Source organism: Mustela erminea, chromosome 14, assembly GCF_009829155.1.
Source record: "Mustela erminea isolate mMusErm1 chromosome 14, mMusErm1.Pri, whole genome shotgun sequence".
NCBI classification, from domain to species: domain Eukaryota; kingdom Metazoa; phylum Chordata; class Mammalia; order Carnivora; family Mustelidae; genus Mustela; species Mustela erminea.
Window position 1 is genome coordinate 61,529,352 of NC_045627.1, and position 17,233 is coordinate 61,546,584.

A 17,233-nucleotide genomic window follows, 5' to 3' on the forward strand; every position below is an offset into this window, starting at 1 on the left:
AAAACACCCCTAATTCTCACAATATCCCCCTCCCCATTTTACAGATGATGCAATAGAGGCAGAGAGGTTAAGTAACTCACCCAGAGTCCCACAGCTAATCGGTACCAAATGATCATCAGAGGGAAAGAGAGGGCTCAATGTTGATGAACCTAACCATGACCTGGAAGGGCCAGGAAGACTGCCCAGAGGTGCACTTCTCTGGAGAGCTTCTGGAACTACGATGGTACGTGCCCATGATTCCATAATCCCAGGCAGGGAGGAGCTATGCCACGCTTCTGGTCACTGAGAGATACTGTCCTCCAAAGGGAAGCCTCAGCGCAGTATTCAGAATAATGTCACCCGAAGCTGTCCTTGTCCATACCCCCCAAGGCCCCCGAATGTGACCTAACATGGCAAAAGGGGTTTTGCAGACATGGCATTGTTACAAATCTTGAGACAGGGAGGTTATCCTGGCTTATCCAGGTGGACCCTATGTAATCACAAGGGCCTTACAAGGGAAAGAAGGTTCAAGAGAGACAGGGAGACATGGCAGCTGAAGTCGTTGGAGAGAATGATGCAGCCACTGGCCAAGGAAAGTGCCTGACCTCTAGAAGCTGGAAAAGAAAAGGAAGAGATTCACCCCGAGCCTCCAGAAGAAACACAACTCTGCCCACACCTTGACTTTAGCCTCACATTGAGACCTGTTTCAGATTCCCGACCTCCAGAGCTGTGTAATAACACATCTGTGTTGTTCAAAGCCACTGAGTTTGTGACAGTTTGTCCCAGCAGCATAGGAAACAAATCCAGACAGGAGAGCAGAGCTGCCTGTGGCTGTGCCTATGTCCCCTCACACGTCCCTGCAGGGGGAGGACAAATCCCCAAAGCAAGTCAAAGTCCTTAAAGGCAAAAGTGGTTGCAGCTTCATTAAACCCACAAGGCAGTATGGGAAGAGGGGGCCCGTGCTCTTTATCAGCTCAGGGAGCCAGCAACCGTTAGCCAATCTCCAGTTGCCTCCTTAAGTGGTGGAAAAAATATGCCATATACCAACTCCAAGAGGTTTGCTAAGAAGTTTTTTTGCAAAGTGTTAAGTGGTCTAAGAATATACAGTGTCGGGGCGCCTGGGTGGCTCAGTGGGTTAAAGCCTCTGCCTTCGGCTCAGGTCATGATCCCAGGGTCCTGGGATTGAGCCCCGCGTCGGGCTGTCTGCTCCGTGGAGAGCCTGCTTCCTCCTCTCTCTCTCTCTGCCTGCCTCTCTGCCTACTTGTGATCTCTGTCTGTCAAATAAATAAACAAAATCTTTAAAAATAAAAAAATAATAATAATAATAAAAAAGAATATACAGTGTCCATTTCATGATGCCCACTTTTCATAAAAGACCAGTGTTTCCTTTCAGGTTAGTGCACACCTTTACTGGCTCTCATCAGGACCAATTCTGACCCTCCTCCCTCCCCGGCCAGAGTCCACTCTCTCACCCAGGGTCTACACCGGGGTCTGCTCATGCCGGCTCACTTCTCAGTGCCCACAACTGGCCAGGCAGAGGCCTGCATCTCTTCAGCAAAGCTCTGGAACCCACAGAATTATGGGGAACTGAGCCAGAGATTTGGGAAAGATTTAGGATGGGTTTATCAGCTCCCTGCCTCTCCTTTACTGACCCTGCACCACCTACCCCACTCTCCACCAAGAGCAAGAGACCCAGAGCTGTCCTGGGACAAAGACTGAAACTCTGCCAAGAAGCTTCGTATCAATACTGGGGCCAAAGCCACACTGACCACGGAGAAGAACAACCAGGGGCTCCTTGCCCTTCAGCATGGGGTGGGGGGGCGTGGGGCGTAGGAATAGGTCCAAACGTATAAGCCAATGGTTCCCAGCCATTTGCCAAAAGAATGCCTTTTGCTACTTCTACTTCACAACCCCGCAAACATTTGAAATGTCTGGGCCATTAAAATATCTTTAAAAAATAATAGTAATAAAAAATAATAGTAATAAAATATCTTTAATAATAATATCTCTTTCCATATTTTTTTAAGATTTTATTTATTATTTGACAGACAGATCACAAGCAGGCAGAGAGGCAGGCAGAGGGAGAGAGGAGGAAGCAGGCTTCCCACTGAGCAGAGAGCCCGATGTGGGGCTCGATCCCAGGACACTGAGATCATGACCTGAGCCAAAGGAAGAGGGTCTAACCCACTGAGCCACCCAGGCACCCCTATCTTTCCATATTTTTATTATTACTCAAGAGCCAATTAATCAACTGCCAGTCGGATCTTCTTTTTAGCAAAAGATGGCCAGTGTTACTCCAAACTGATATATGATTCCAACCAAAAATCAAAGAAAATATAATTGAGTTAGCTCATTTGGCCTGACTGCACACACGGCAAAGAGCTTGAGGAACCCCAGGGTTTCTTCTCTGAGCTTCTCAAGCCCTGTGGGCAGCTGGCTAGAATCCCAAGTAGTAAACAGAATCACCGAAGCCACAGAGTTCCATGGAGGGGAAGGTCTCGGCAGCTCATGCAAGGGTCTGTCTGGCCCAACCTAACAAAAAATGGAGTCAGTCAAGCCCTGCCAGGCATCACCTGGGGACAGTTTCTTGCTGACTTGCGTCCATCTCCACCTCATCCTTGGTTCCCTCTGCCCTCGAGTTCTCATGGCCTCTCAGAAACAGGGGCTCCCTTTAACTACTCTCCACGCCCCATTTCAAGCAGAGGGATACGCCTGCCTGCTTCTCCAGAGACTCCACCCAGCCCACCCTCAGTAGAATTCACTTCTCCTACAAACCATCACTAGGCCCTTGATCAACTGGCTTCATATTTCTGGGCCACAGGTCAAGGTCAACCACTGGTCAAGTAGAACAGAGATCGGCCAGCAAGGACTGAGTCTATCAAATCCATGAAGCTGACACACGACACACAAGTGTGAAACCACGGGCCCCGGGATCAGAGAAGAGAGCATGGAAGTCCTGGGCCCCCTATAAAGAGCAGAAGCCATTCATTCTCCTCCCATAGCCTTTGGGACAATGTCTGCCACCAGAAAGACACGGCTTGCCGGCCCCGCTAAAGCCACATGTGCTGGGGTAGCGAGGACAGGCAGGCCTTCATCCCCGAGAACATCAGGCTGGGTGAGTAAGCCACCCCCAGAGGGCAAATGTCGTCTGCTTCCACATGCATGACGAACTCAGGAGACGCACATGTGTGGAGACAGAAAGTAAAAGAGAGGTGACGAGGGCTGGCGGAGGGCCAGGAAAGGGGAGTTACTGTTCAGCGGGCTGGGGATGACGAGGAAGCGGGGGGCACAGACAGCACCGACTCCCAACACAGGAGCGTATCGTTAATGTCACTGAACCGCGCACTTAGACATGGTTAAAACGGCAAGTATTAGTTTATGTTTATTTTAACACACACACACACACACACACACACACACACAAGTTATAAAGGAACAAAATAGAAAGCTCTGAAGAGCCAAGAATCAGTTCTGCCTGGGGAGGGGGGACGAGAGGAGCTGTGACCGGGAGGTGGCATTTCAGGAAAGCCAAGGAAGGGATGGAGGCCCATCTGTGCCTCGCGTCTCAGGAACAGAGACTGGGAGGGGAGGGGGGGCCTTCATTGAGACAATGGGGTGTTGAGGAAAGATCATATTTACTCTCTACTCAGTTGCTCTGCTCATAAGAACCCTCTGTGGCCCCCTCTATCACCCTTTCCAGACTCTTCACTCTAGAAAACAGAGACCGTCTACACTGCCTTCTGCTGAGATCCACACAACACTCTAGATTGTGGTCCCTGCTCATAGGCCAACTCCATCCTCTCCACCCACCCGTGTCTTCCACAGCCTTCAACACCAGAGTCAAAACCTTTTTTTTTTTAAGATTTTATCTGAGAGAGAGAGAGAGACAGCACAAGCAGGGGGAGAAGCAGAGAGAGAAGCAGACTCCCCACTGAGCAGGAAGCCCCACAGGGGACTGGATCCCAGCCAGGACCCTGAGATCATGACCTGAACTCAAGTCAGACATTTAACCGACTGACACCCGGGCGCCCAACTCAGAACTTCTTGCCTCCCCAAAAGACTCCTGAGCAATCTCTTTCCTCTTCCTATTTCTCTGTTTCCTATCCCGAAAGGCAGGATAGCATCGAGGGTTAAAGCGTGGCCCACATTCAAAGCCTGGATCCGCCAACAATAGCTACACAATCCATTACTTCACCTCTCTGTACCTCAGTTCTCCCCACTGTAAAACAGGATAATATTTGCATAGGACTTTGACAATTAAAATGAGAAAATTCACAAAAAGTGTTCGGTGCGCAAAAGCTTAACAAATGGCAATTACTGTTATTGTAACAGTTATATATTGCTTTGATATTAAACTAATTTTAAAGAATATTTGAATGAGGGGCGCCTGGGTGGATCAGTGGGTTAAAGCCTCTGCCTTCGGCTCAGGTCATGATTCCAGAGTCCTGGGATCGAGCCCTGCGTCGGACTCTCTGCTCAGCGTGGAGCCTACTTCCTCCTCTCTCTGCCTGCCTCCCTGCCTATTTGTGATCTCTCTCTGTCAAATAAATAAATAAAATCTTTAAAAAAAAATTTGAATGATAGCTCAAGTATTTTTAAATATCTTATTTAATTTAAAAAACATATCTTTCTTTATTGGCATGGCAAAATTATTTATATAATTTCTGAAATGGCTTAAAAACAGTCCTCACTCTCCTAAAAGTTATTCACAATAGCCCCGTCCTGTGTGCACTCTTCTCTGTTCAGAATCTTCTTGATGCTTATGGATTCAATTCGTTCCATGATGATTTTTGTAAATGCTGTAAGAGAGGGCCTTTCATTCCTTTGAGCCCCCGGAAAATGTCCCCAGCAGAGCACTCTGTCTTCACGGGGCATTCTCCTGGGGTCTGACCCATCGGCGGCTCTTCCCTCAAGCCCTCCTCTAGGCCCTGGCTGTGTGTGTTTGTGAAGGCCTGTGTGGTTCTGAAGCTGCGGGGTCAGAGCCAGGGGCCAGCTCTGCATTTAGGACATTAAACCATGCTGGGCGCATCAGCCCTCTCTGGCACTCAGAACGTCAGTCTCGGGCTGGCTGCCCTCTTCTGCAGAGGCTCCCGGCCAGCCCAGTGGGACGCTTGCCTTTTTCACTTGAGTCTTGACAGCAGGCACAGATTTAATGATTGGAAAGCACTTTGAGAATTCAGAGTGCTCCATAATTGCTAACTCATAATCCCCAAATTGTTCTCCGTGTGGCTGCGGGAGGCAAAGCGTCTGCCCTCGGGAGGGCCTTTGTTAGAATGCCCCTGCCCCCAGCAGAACCCAGCGGGGCAGGGGCAAAAGGGGGCTCTGACCGTAGAGGAAGCCCTAAGTCTACCTAAGGCTCTTCAAAGTGTGCCGAGAGCAAGGCTGCTCTAAGTGTGAACCAGATAAAGAGGGGCTTGATAAGAATGCAGATTCTTGGGCCCTTCCAAAGCAACTAACTCAGGGTCTCTGAAGATAACCTGTATTTTAATAAACTCCCCTAGACAACTCTCATTCGCACTAATTAGAGCACTAACGGGGAGAGGTAGGGGCACGGGTTTGGGGTCAGAAGGCCCTAGGTTTGAGCTGGTCTTGCCCCTCACTGTCAGAGCTCCACAGGCTCGTAAGATCTTGTTTGGGCAACGACACGCCCCCCCCACCCCCACCCCCATACGTGAGCTTCATAAGGCACACAGCAGGTTAGAGAGGCTGAACAGTTCCTCTACAAAGAGCCCTATTTGACCCAGAACTTCCCAAACTGTCTAACCAAGGAAGTTTCTATCCATCGCTAATGCCAGAATCACCTCACAGACTTACTATCTCATGAGACAAAGCTCGTGAAGGTCCTTCCTGGGGACTGTGAAGCCTAGAGAGTAAGGGACAGCACCTTACGGCAGGGGTTCTGGCAGGAAGGAGGCCCCAGCCCGTGAGGGACAGCCCCTGGAGCCCTCCTTATCCCGCAACTAGGGTCCTGGGCAGCATGGCTTGCTCAGTTTTCCACAGACATGCCGCCTGGAGTGGACATGTCACAACAGCGAGGTCACCTTCCTGCTTCGGGTAATTTCCCTCAGAGGCAAGACAGATCCATTTTTAACAGCTCTTCATTTCAGCAGAGAATGCCCTCCCGCCTCCGATGGGGGCTGGGGACCAGGACTGGAAGGGAGTCTTTGTTCTTCTGACCAGTGCTGACAGTTTAATTAAACCCAGCTCCAGACGGGGTCGGAGGGGTCAGGCATTCTTCAACAGGACTCCTGCAGGAAATCACCTCCACGCCTCTCCAGACACCAGGGCCCTGTTAATGAGCTATCCTGCTCCTCCTTACAGCAGGGATATAAATAAGGGGAAAGAAGTGCCCTGGGCTGCCCTTAATCACCCACCTCCACCCCTTCCAGGTCCAGCAGAGACACAAAAGGTTGATCTTGTCCGGATGCATATTGGTTTCAAGGCTAAAAAGAAACCCAGAGGAACTGGGCTGCCGAAAGTGGCTTCTGGACGAGGAAGGGAAGGCAGCCAGTGAGAGGAGGGAGTGCAAGGCACGCATAGACCCCGCCCCACATCCAGAAGGACAGAGGCACAGAGTCTGACCCTCACTGTTCTCCATCCCAAACGCGCGTGAAGACTGGGTTTTGCTGATATAAGAGGAGGCCTGAGGTTCAAGCGTGCCTGAGCCCTGTACACATCCACAAAACATCTCCATATTCTCCTGTGATCGACTGTCAGGGAATGAAGCACACCCCAAACCCAGGCCACCTGCCCCCAGAGTGGAGCCGCCCCCGCAGGGGACAGCAATCCACCCAGGGGAGAGTCCGCCCCACCCACTGCGTCCTGCTGCTGGTCAGACACAAGCCGATCTCCACCTCGCTCTAAGAAAGCGCTGATGATAACCCTCCCCTCCCGGAGAGACAGCGCCTGCCCTCTGCCCTACACAGCCCCGTCCGTGTGTTCTCAGCACCTAGAACAGCGCCTGGCCCACAGGAGGGCCTGAGTAACCATTAAATGAATGGGTGGGCGGGGGCAGGGGATGCATAGGATTATAGGTAGATTGATTGGTCCATGGGTCCATAGAAGTTGAATGGGTGGAGCGCTGGCTGGGGATGGTGATGGTTGTGGGTAAGCGAGTGGGAGAATCGATGGGAAAGCAGATGGAGTAGGGGGGTGGGAGTGTGTTCGATGGAAGAATGGGTGGAAGGAGGGATAGTAGAGGGAATAGAGATAGATGGGCAGATGGATGGGTTGACTGGTGAATTGGTAGATAGGTAAGTAGGAGTGCAGATGAGCGGGGGGTGGGTATGTGACAGATTGATGGGGTTGGAGGATAGGTAGGTGGGTGGGTAGGTGAGTCAGTAGACAAGAACAGGAAGTGGATGTGTGGTAAGGAGATGGTGGATGGAAAAGGGGGGGTGGATGACCAGTAGGGAAGGATGAGCTTTAGCATCCGAGAGACCAGGGTTTGAAATTGACTCAGCACCCTGGGCATGTCTCCAACCCTCTGAGCTCACATGTCTGCATCTGTCAAATGAGGGAAATGCTGACCACAGAGATGTTCGGATGACGAAATCAGATCATGTTTGAAGATTGTCCCCCTCCCCCCGCCCCCTCCCCCCACCATGAGCCTGGAACAGAATGACCTTCCATTTGTCCTAACAGTTACTGTAACAACTGTGGTTCCTGAGACCTTTCATGACAGTCCTGGGAGACCCAGGCAGCAAGAAGATGTCACAGGATAGGCACACTTCTGCAGGGGCTTCGACTCCCTCTACCCGCAGACAAGGGGTAGGTGGGTGCTCTCTTCTAAAGAGGTCAGGGAGTGAGGGTGCTGAGCGGGAACTCAGGGCCCACCCTTAAGGGGGGGCCTCCCCAAGAAAGCAAAGAGCACACAAGTGACTCCAGGGCCCTAAGAAACATTTCAGGGCAACATCACCTACCAGCTCCATGCTTGCCCAGGAAAGTACCCGAGAGTACAAAAGGCACATTCCCTTTGGCAGTTCCTGGGCCTGAGTGACGCCGGTCCCAGGTCACCCCCCCCCCCACCAGCCCCGTGGCTGCAGGAAAGCACACCACCCCCGCTCCACAACCCCTAGGTGTGTCTCTGCAGGTGTGCCTCATGAAACACAGCCTCTTGTGGAGAAAAAAAAAAAAAAACATTTAAACCTGTTGGGAGAGATCCCTGCCATGGGACGAGATGGTTCTACACGAAAACAGACAGATGGACAAACGCTCAAGTGCGAGGTCAACTTGAAGACCATGATGCCACCGCCAAACCAGTCCTCACGTGGATTCATCCCACATTCCCTGAGCATCTATCACTGGCCACAAAGTTTACACCTGCCACAAGAGTAGGTTACATCTTTCTCCAATCACCGCAACAGCCTGCAAGGTAGCCAGAATTCTCTTTATCTGACAAAAGAGCAAAGCAGGTTTCCTCAGGGTTGGAGGAAGCCCTCCAACATCACATGGCCAGCACTCATTTTAACTCCAACCACAGAGGCTTTCCAGCACTTGTAAAAGCTGGGAGGTCTCCTACCATAAAAGTCACACATGCTTCTTACAGAACATGTGAGAAAACCAGAAAAGAAATAAGTCACCCAGAGACAACCCCTGTTGGCATTTTAGGGTCTTTTTCCATGCCTTCTTTACAGTGATTTATTTAGTAATTTTATCATCAGTACAGTTTTGCATCCTGGTTTTTGGTAATGCAAACATTTGTCTACAATACTCTACATCCTCCATAAAGACCACATTTGATGGTGATATAAATATTTCCTCAAGCAGCTATATCATAATTTACTGAACTGTTGCCCCAACACTGAACATACATTTCAATATTCAGTATTCTATATTTCAATAAAGGAATATTCTACATTTCAGGGCACCTGGCTCAGTCAGTTATGTGTCTGCCTTCAGCTCAGGTCTTGAACTCAGGGTGCCGGGATTGAACCCTATATCAGCCTCCCTAAGCAGAGAGCCTGCTTTCTCCCTCTCCCTCTCCTCCATGCTCATACTATCTCTCTCTCTGTCTAATAAATAAATAAAATCTTAAAAAAAAAAAAGAAATATCCTACATTTCAAAATTCTAAATCATGCTGCAATGAACATGTTTGTGCTCATGTTTTATTATTTCCTTAGGCTAGATCCCTAAATGTGAGATTTCAGGAAAGATCCTGAAGGTCTGGTATCTAATTCCAGCCCCATCACCAAACTACTCTGTGGTCCAAGGCAAGTCACATCTCTGGGCCTCAGGTTCCACATATGGAACACAATGGACAGACCAACCCAACAAAGGGGAAATATTCCTGAAGAGTAGCCAGTACCAAGATTTTAGCCCCTGACAGCCCCACACACAAAGTCAACCCAAATATGGACTGTGCCATCTGACCCACTCTGTGAGCACCTCACCTACACATTTGGTCTCTCTCAAACCTGCTTCATGCTGACTTAGCATAATGGCCTCTGCTAAAAGCCCATGATTTGCTCCAGGTGGGAAGGATTAGCAACGGATCCCTCAAAGCAGAGGGGAGGTCAACAGAACCACCAGGCCCTGCCTCCTAAGGGAATGTGGCCCCCCTCCAGTTCCTAAAGGAGTGGGCTCCCCAGTAAGACAGCACCAGGTGATCCCACAAACCCCCAACCCACCTCCCTGGCCCAGGAATGACCTGATGACCAAAGGTGAGCCAATCAGATTCTTTTCCCAGAAATCTGGAGTTGGGACCTGAGACACGGGGATTAACTCCAAGGCCACAGGAAGTACAAGGGGAGTCAGCACTGGGGCTAAGCAAAGTCATGGCGGAACTGAGATGCTGCCCATAAGCCCAGGACACTGGTCTGCAGGGAGAAGCAGGAAAATAATGAGATATTCAGAAAAAACTAGAAACACCCTTCACCTCTCCGCCTGGTCCCAGCAATACTTCACTTCCTGTCCTGGGAACATGTAAGTCTGCTGGTTGTGCCCTCGCAACTCCCCACCACCCTTCCCATCACCAGCCTGCGGGGGGTTCTGTTCCAGAGCCCAGAGTGTCCAAGCGTTCCTCGGCCAGACCAAGCAGACTGCGACAGTTACCAGAGACGTTTGCAATGCCAGATGCTCAAGTCAATAGATTGAGGGTGCAGTTGTGACAAAGAATATCAGCAAATAAATCTTTGAGCACCTGGTGCTCCTGCATCCTTCCTCAGCACAACAACAAAGGTAAAAAACCCAGGAACAAACAACCAGATCACTAAAAGGGTCTGTTTAACCATTTCCCCCAGGACGTGCACTTTTGAGATGGCCTGACTTGGAGCGGCGTCCAGTGGCACTAAAACAGGTTGGGCCCAGCCCTAAACTCAAGTCCCAGCCTGACCTGAGCAGGGACACTGCACAGGAGTCCTCCCTAAAGTTTTGGGGCTGCCACACTTGTCCCTACAGCCGAGCTCCAGAAATATTAACAGGAGAGCTAAAGAAAATAGTTTCCCTCCACCAGGTCTGGCTATGCTCCTGGATAAGAAACATCTCCTGCCAAGAGTTAGGGACCCATTGCCTCAAAGGAAAAAGCAGTAGGACTGGGGAAATGTTCTGGCTCTAGAGCCTGGAAATACTCCCCAAAGAACCACCAAGCCTTCTCTCAGGAGTGCCCTTCTCCTGGAAGTCCCTCTGTTGGCTGCTGACTGGCCCCCTCCCCAGGAGAGCCAGCCCCAGGTCACAGGTGTGAGAACATCCGATGTTTCTAGAGGCCACTGCCTCCCCTGGTTCCCAGCGCCATAGGGTGCCAAGAGCAGAAGTGAGGCAGACTCCTGTCCTCTTCAGTGGCTTTTCCACTCCTTGAATGGAGTTCCTAGTGTCAGGCTTTACACATAAAATCCAGTCATTTAAATTTGTTAAAGCACAGAAGTACTTTTTCTTCAGTAAAATATGAAACCATGAAGAGCACTGAGCGGGGAGTCCAAAAGGGACTTGAATTCTGACCCTGAGAAGGTCACTTCACCTCTCCAACTTCAAGACAAAACTTGAAGGCGGGTCCAAGGACACAGGGGCTATCTGGGGACCACTAGGTTCATCAAGAGCTCTGGAAATCGTGACACATGTGCAAAGAACTGGTTGTGCTGAATCCAGATTCCAGGAACCCACAATCATGCTATCAGCACTCGGGCAGTACTGGAGTACCGTCTCCCTCCCAGCCCCACAGCCTCAGGCCTGTCAAAGTCACTTGCTGCCCCTTCCTCCACCTTCGCTGCCCTACAAGCTTTTCCAGGCAAGACCAGCAGGCTCACTACCATGCACACAGTGCTCGGCTGGCCACGCTGAAGGTCCCAACCAGTGGTCTTTTAGGTTGTAAATGGCAACAACTAAAAGGACTCAAAAACCTCCCAAGTCAAAATTCAAAATCCAGACAGTCCTTCAAAAATCTAACAAGAGGGGCCCCTGGGTAGCGCAGTTGGTTAAGTGTCTGACTCCTGGTCTCAGCTCAGGTCATGATCACAGGGTTGTGGGACTGGGCTCTGAGCTCGGTATGGAATCTTCTTGGGATTCTCTCTCCCTCTCCCTAAGCCCCTTCCATCCCCCCCCCACACTCACTCTCTCTCTGGCATAAATAATAAATAAATGGGTTGGGTTTTTTTTTTTTTTTAACTCTAACAAGAGTACACAGTTGTTCTACATGCTTACAGAAAGCAAAGCTAAGAAAAACGTAAATTGTTGGGAGACAGATTTAGGGCTCAAACTTAATATTTCTAATATGCAGATCTGTCCATTAATGTAACTGACTGTCTGGAGAGGGAGTGAACTCTCCATCATTAGAGGTAGCCAAGCAAAGAATGAAGGACCCCATGCTAAGGAACAGCAGAGGAGATTCCTTAGGGAATCTCTAAAGTCCTGTCCAAAGCAAGACGCCCAAAATGGAATAAATGGTAGAACAATCACAGCCACATTTAACAAACCATAGAGCAGCAGAATTAGACACTACCCTTGAAGCTTGAAAGAAGTACATTTACAGCAAATAAAAGTATGGCCTTATGCCATGGTTGATAAGCTTCCCGATCTCGTGACTCCAATCTGATAATAGAAAGAGGTCTAAGAAGGGCTTCATTGAATGAATCAATATTCAACCCAAGGCAGAACACCAAAGGCTGAGACAGATGTGCAGGGCTGGAAAGCCTGGCATCATGGCTGACAAGAACCCCCTCCCAAGAACATTCTCACACCCGCACTGTCAAAGGCAGCACAGAGAACTGAATGAGCCTTGGATCCCAGCGGGCATGACCACTGAGAAACGCCCCACGCAGCACCTTCCTACAGGAAGGCCTGGCCAGACACGGCCCTTCCCACGGGGTGAGGGACAAGACCACAGCCAGAGCATCAGTTGCCGCATCACTCACAGCCTCGACAGAGCCTGGTTATTCTGGAACAGCAGTTCTGGTAACATGTGCAGCTGATTCCGGTTCAGTCGTCTAAAAGAGAGAAGAAAGGAAGGGTTGGAAGGTGCCTCGCAGTCCAGGAAACACAAAAACTTTTCAGAAAGCCCTGGGTTCAGAGTGGGAGGGCGTGGGGTCCAAATCCGAAGAGGGTCGCTGTGTTGTTACCCCCAGGAAAATGAGCTTCCCTGGGCCTCGGTTTCTATGAGTGGGAGTTCGGCATCGACACTTGGGGAGGATGGGCACTGAGCACCTGGAGAAGCTCCTGGCCAAGGACCCGATGTGTAGTGGGCAGTCGACCCCTCCCGGGATTTCTGCCCAAGCTCCTCTCATCATCACGTTACATGCGCGACACCCATTGTAATTCATAAGGCACTGACTGAAATACTATGCTGGCTTTGTGAGCTGGAACACCGGACTCCACTTGAAACGGGAGCAGAGGTGGGACTAGCCCCACGGTTCTGATTCTTCCTTGCTTTCACCCACATTTAACTCAGGGGCAACTTAACTTTCTTTTATTATTTGCTTTAGGTCTTTTTCTCAAAATGAAAAGAGCACTATTGATTTTTTTTTTATTATTTATGAAAATGCATGCTTAATTCTTTACAAACGTCAAATAATAGAAGAAAACAGATTCGGCCACCTGCATTTTCCTCACCCAACAATCTGCGGATGTCTCTCCACGTCAGACAATAGAACAACCCCTTTAATTTTAATGACTGGTATGTCCATCGTTTCTAATTGCTCTACTGGGGGACGGAATAACTACTCAGTTTTATACACACAGGCAGGAGTGGGAAGCCTGGTTCTGCAATGTGACCTGGACGGGAAGATACAATGTGGAAAAAGCCCAGTCTCATCCTAGGAAAGCAGCCACACCTAACGACACGTCAGCAGCTCGTTCTTGGACACAGGAGAACGGAACTCCCGCCCACCGGGGGTGGGACCCCTGCAAGTATGGAATCTTGGTGCTCACGCTGTGGTCCACAAACATCTGCAGAGGCTTCACCTGGGAGTTGCTAAGAGTGGTGATATCGCAGCCTCTCCCCTAGACCAGTAGAGTCAGACTCCATTTCAGCAGGATCCCCAAGCAATCCGGGTGCACCTGAAGGCTGGAGAAGCTCTGGTGTAAAACCCAACCTCAGGGCACCTGGGTGGCTCAGTGGGTTAAAGCCTCTGCCTTTGGCTCAGGTCATGATCCCAGGGTCCTGGGATCGAGCCCCACATCGGGCTCTCAGCTCAGCCGGGAGCCGCTTCCTCCTTTCTCTCTCTGCCTACTTGTGATCTCTGTCTGTCAAATAAATAAATAAAATCTTTTTAAAAATTAAAAAAATAAAACCCAGCCTCGGCCCTACAGACTACAGCACAGTTCAGATCTCACACAACTGTGTTCTTTAACACCACTGGACGAGGATAAACCAACTCGGCAAAAGCTTTCTTGTGCTGGGAGGGAGGAAGAAACATAATTGTTTGTGGCCAATAGTAACTGGCCTGTGGTTATCTCCTAGGAGGTCACCCTTCATCTGATACGTGAGAAAAGCATCGTTTTCCAGCACGGTGCAGACAAGGAGACCAGCTGGAAGAAGTTTACTCAAAAGGTCAGGCTCCTAGGGAAACACATCACTGCCTTGGGGGAAAAAAAAAAAAAAAAAAAGACCACCAGTAGAATCCTTAAAGCACAGGAGTGGACATCAGATTACCCCAAGTTCCTTAACTTTGTCCAGTAAATTAATTCTGTATTTACACTGCCTGGGAATCATGGGTTTTTGTTTTGTTTTGTTTTCCCCCAAGACTTTCTCATTTTTCCAGCTTCAATTTCTGCAAACACTGGAGAGGGGAAAAAAATTCAAGAGCCAGTATAAAGTAGAAAATCAAAGAACACCAAAGGAGGGCCCAAGCATTGTGAAGGAGGGGCAGGTAGCTAAGAACAGACGGCAGTAGTGGTGACCGGTCCTTAGCCCTCCGCATGTGCCAGGCACAGAGACGAGTGTTGTAGGGGCGCTACCTCTCCATCGGAGGGAAAGCAGAACGCACAGGTGGGTGTCTTTCTCTCGAGCATGACAACAAGGTCTCACATTCACACACCTACCCTCCCATTTCTTTCTCTCAACAACCTGCGGGAAATTTTTACCTCTACCGTCTTGCCATATGGCTTGGCTCTTAATAGGTGCTCAGGATGTTAACCGAGTCCACTGAGCTGTCTCTGTGATCGCTGAGGAAGCCGGGATGCCCAGAGGTGAGTGACTCACCCTCGTCACGGCCACGTACGAGAGCCGGGTTCTGAAGAGCGCTTTTCCCCCACAATTCACAGCGGACCCCCCACGGCCAGCGCAGGGCCGCTGAGAGTGCCACTCCCGCTCCGTGCCCATGGCACGCCCACCCCCACGGCCAGCACGACTGCACACTTCCACCTCTGTACTCGGGCCTGCAGGAACTGCTTACAAGAACCAGAATGTCTGTTCCCAAACCTACCTATACCAGAGGCGCTTGTAATTTTACAAGGTAATTAACTGTGACAGAGGGGAACAGAATACTCAAGTGAAAAAAGTCATCTCTGGAAAAACCAAATTGGAGGCTTTCGAGAATGTCAATAAACCAAAAGCTGTTTGTTGAAGGGCTGTTGGATTAAGTAAAACACTGGGCCAAGGACAGGAGGGTCACCAAAAAACTCGGGGGCACCTGGGCAGCTCAGTCGGTTAAGCATCTGCCTTCGGCTCAGGTCATGATCTGTGGGTCCTGGGTTTGAGCCCTGGATCGGGCTCCCTGCTCAGAGTGGAGTCTGCTTCTCCCTCTCCTCTGCTTGTGCTCTCTCTCTCTCAAATAAATAAATAGAATCTTAAAAAAATTTAAAAAAAAGGAATTCGGAATTCTTTTTTTTTTTTTTAAAGATTTTATTTATTTATTTGACAGACAGAGATTACAAGTAGGCAGAGAGGCAGGCAGAGAGAGGAGGAAGCAGGCTCCCTGCTGAGCAGAGAGCCCTATGCGGGGCTCGATCCCAGGACTCTGGGATCATGACCCGGGCCAAAGGCAGAGGCTTTAACCCACTGAGCCACCCAGGCGCCCCGGAATTCGGAATTCTTAATCCAGATTGCTTCTAAAGGCATTTTAAACATCTCCCTCTACATGGGGTGCCTGGGTGGCTCAGTGGGTTAAAGCCTCTGCCTTCGGCTCGGGTCATGATCCTGGGGTCCTAGGATCAAGCCCCACATCGGGCTCTCTGCTCAGCAAGGAGCCTGCTTCCCCCTCTCTCTCTACCTCCCTCTCTGCCGACTTGTGATCTCTCTCTGTCAAATAAATAAAAAATTTTTTTTAAATCTTTAAAAAAATAAACATGTCCCTCTACCTTAAAGAAACCAAAAATCATAAGCAAATCACTCATGTGTAGTGTAGGTGACAGAAGCAATACAGAACTCCAGTCTCATACTAAGAAGAAAAGCCTTAGGGGGGTGAAAAAAGGTGGGGAAGAGGGTCGATAAATGCACACTTCCATGTCTGTGCTCAAAAGGGAACGTTTAGAGTACACGCAGTGTGTATGACTGCCCGCTTTACGCAACGTGTAGGATTAATGGATCCACCACTGGTCTCCAGCAAGTCAGAGGAGAGGGTGCTGGCTGGCCTCGGTGAGGGCCACAACCCCCCAGGACACGGCGGTCACACCCCTCAAGACGAACCACCTGCTGGGAACTTGTGGGGCACCCGCACAGGAAGGAAGGTATAGGAGCAGGACAGAAGGGACAAAGTCCGCAGTGGCAAGTCTGGACTCAAAAAGGAGGGCCCTGCCCCCTCCCAAAGGCAGCAGCAGACATGAGGTGGGCACCCGCATCGGGTGTTGACAACCCCCCCCCCCCCCCCACCGCCCACACCTTTCCTCCTCCAGCACCCAGAGCTGAAGCTGCAGGAGCGGGTTCGGTCCGGGTCCCAGTCAGGCCCTCACAGCCCGGTCAAGAATGTGTACTTTGTCCTGAGCCTTTGGAAGAAAACAAACAGCTTCAGTCCTCTGTCCTCACCGCAGGCCCCTTATCGCTCACTCTGGGGCCTGGGTGAAAAACGCAGAAGACATGCCTTGATTTTCTTCCAGGCTGCAGGAAGGCAAGGCGACAACCATAGTCTTCTCCCTTTGTTTAATACCCTACTTTCTTTGAAGTAAAAGAGAGAAGTGAGGTATAAGGTCATAGTCGTTAAGAGCTCAGGCTTCGGAGGCAAAATGATCCGGGTTCTAATCCCCTCTTAATCGCTTAATAATGCAAGTGCCTTAACTTCAGTGCCCTTCTGTTTCTCTTCTGTAAAATACCACTGACCACAGCGTTGTTTTAAGGATTAAATGAGATATTGTAGGGCAAAGAGCTTATCTTGGTGTCTGGCACAGAATAAGGCAATCAACTGTAGCTATAGTTATAATTATAAACTCATTGTAAGAAAATCCATAAAAACGATAAGCACAAAGAGTAAAATTAAAGTTACCTGATATCCCACCACTCAGTGCAATGGGGGTTAATCTTCCCAATTACTTTCCTCCTCCTGTGTTCTATATACACAGAAGTTGATGCGATTTACATAAACATCACTTCCTGCCTTTTTCATTTAATATTATATTGTGAGCACATTCCAATGGCCTTAACTATTCTTCAAAAATGTGACTTGATAACCCATGTCTCCACCAGAATGGCTTTCTCCATTTTTTTGTTGCTGTGTTTAAGAGATGTGCAAAAAATATCCTGGATATATACATTTTTTAGCCACATCTCTGATAACTGCCTTAAAATAAAATGGACTTTCTGGTTCAGAGGGCATGAACTCTAGGACTCTTGACACCTCTTGAGAGCCAAACCAAAGCAGAACAGTGAGACCAGTGACCCCAGTGAATAGGTGT

The 17,233-nt window shown here is 49.6% G+C and overlaps 1 protein-coding gene across 3 annotated transcripts in view; it reads right to left on the reverse strand.

Annotated features, from left to right (window-relative positions):
- SLIT1 (slit guidance ligand 1) overlaps positions 1–17,233 on the reverse strand; it is a 168,582-nt gene that overhangs the window by 125,852 nt on the left and 25,497 nt on the right. For all 3 annotated transcript variants that reach the window (XM_032313091.1, XM_032313090.1, XM_032313092.1), the window contains exon 4: positions 12,325–12,396. In XM_032313091.1, the coding sequence (XP_032168982.1) occupies positions 12,325–12,396 (72 nt within the window). The remainder of the gene's footprint in view (positions 1–12,324; positions 12,397–17,233) is intronic.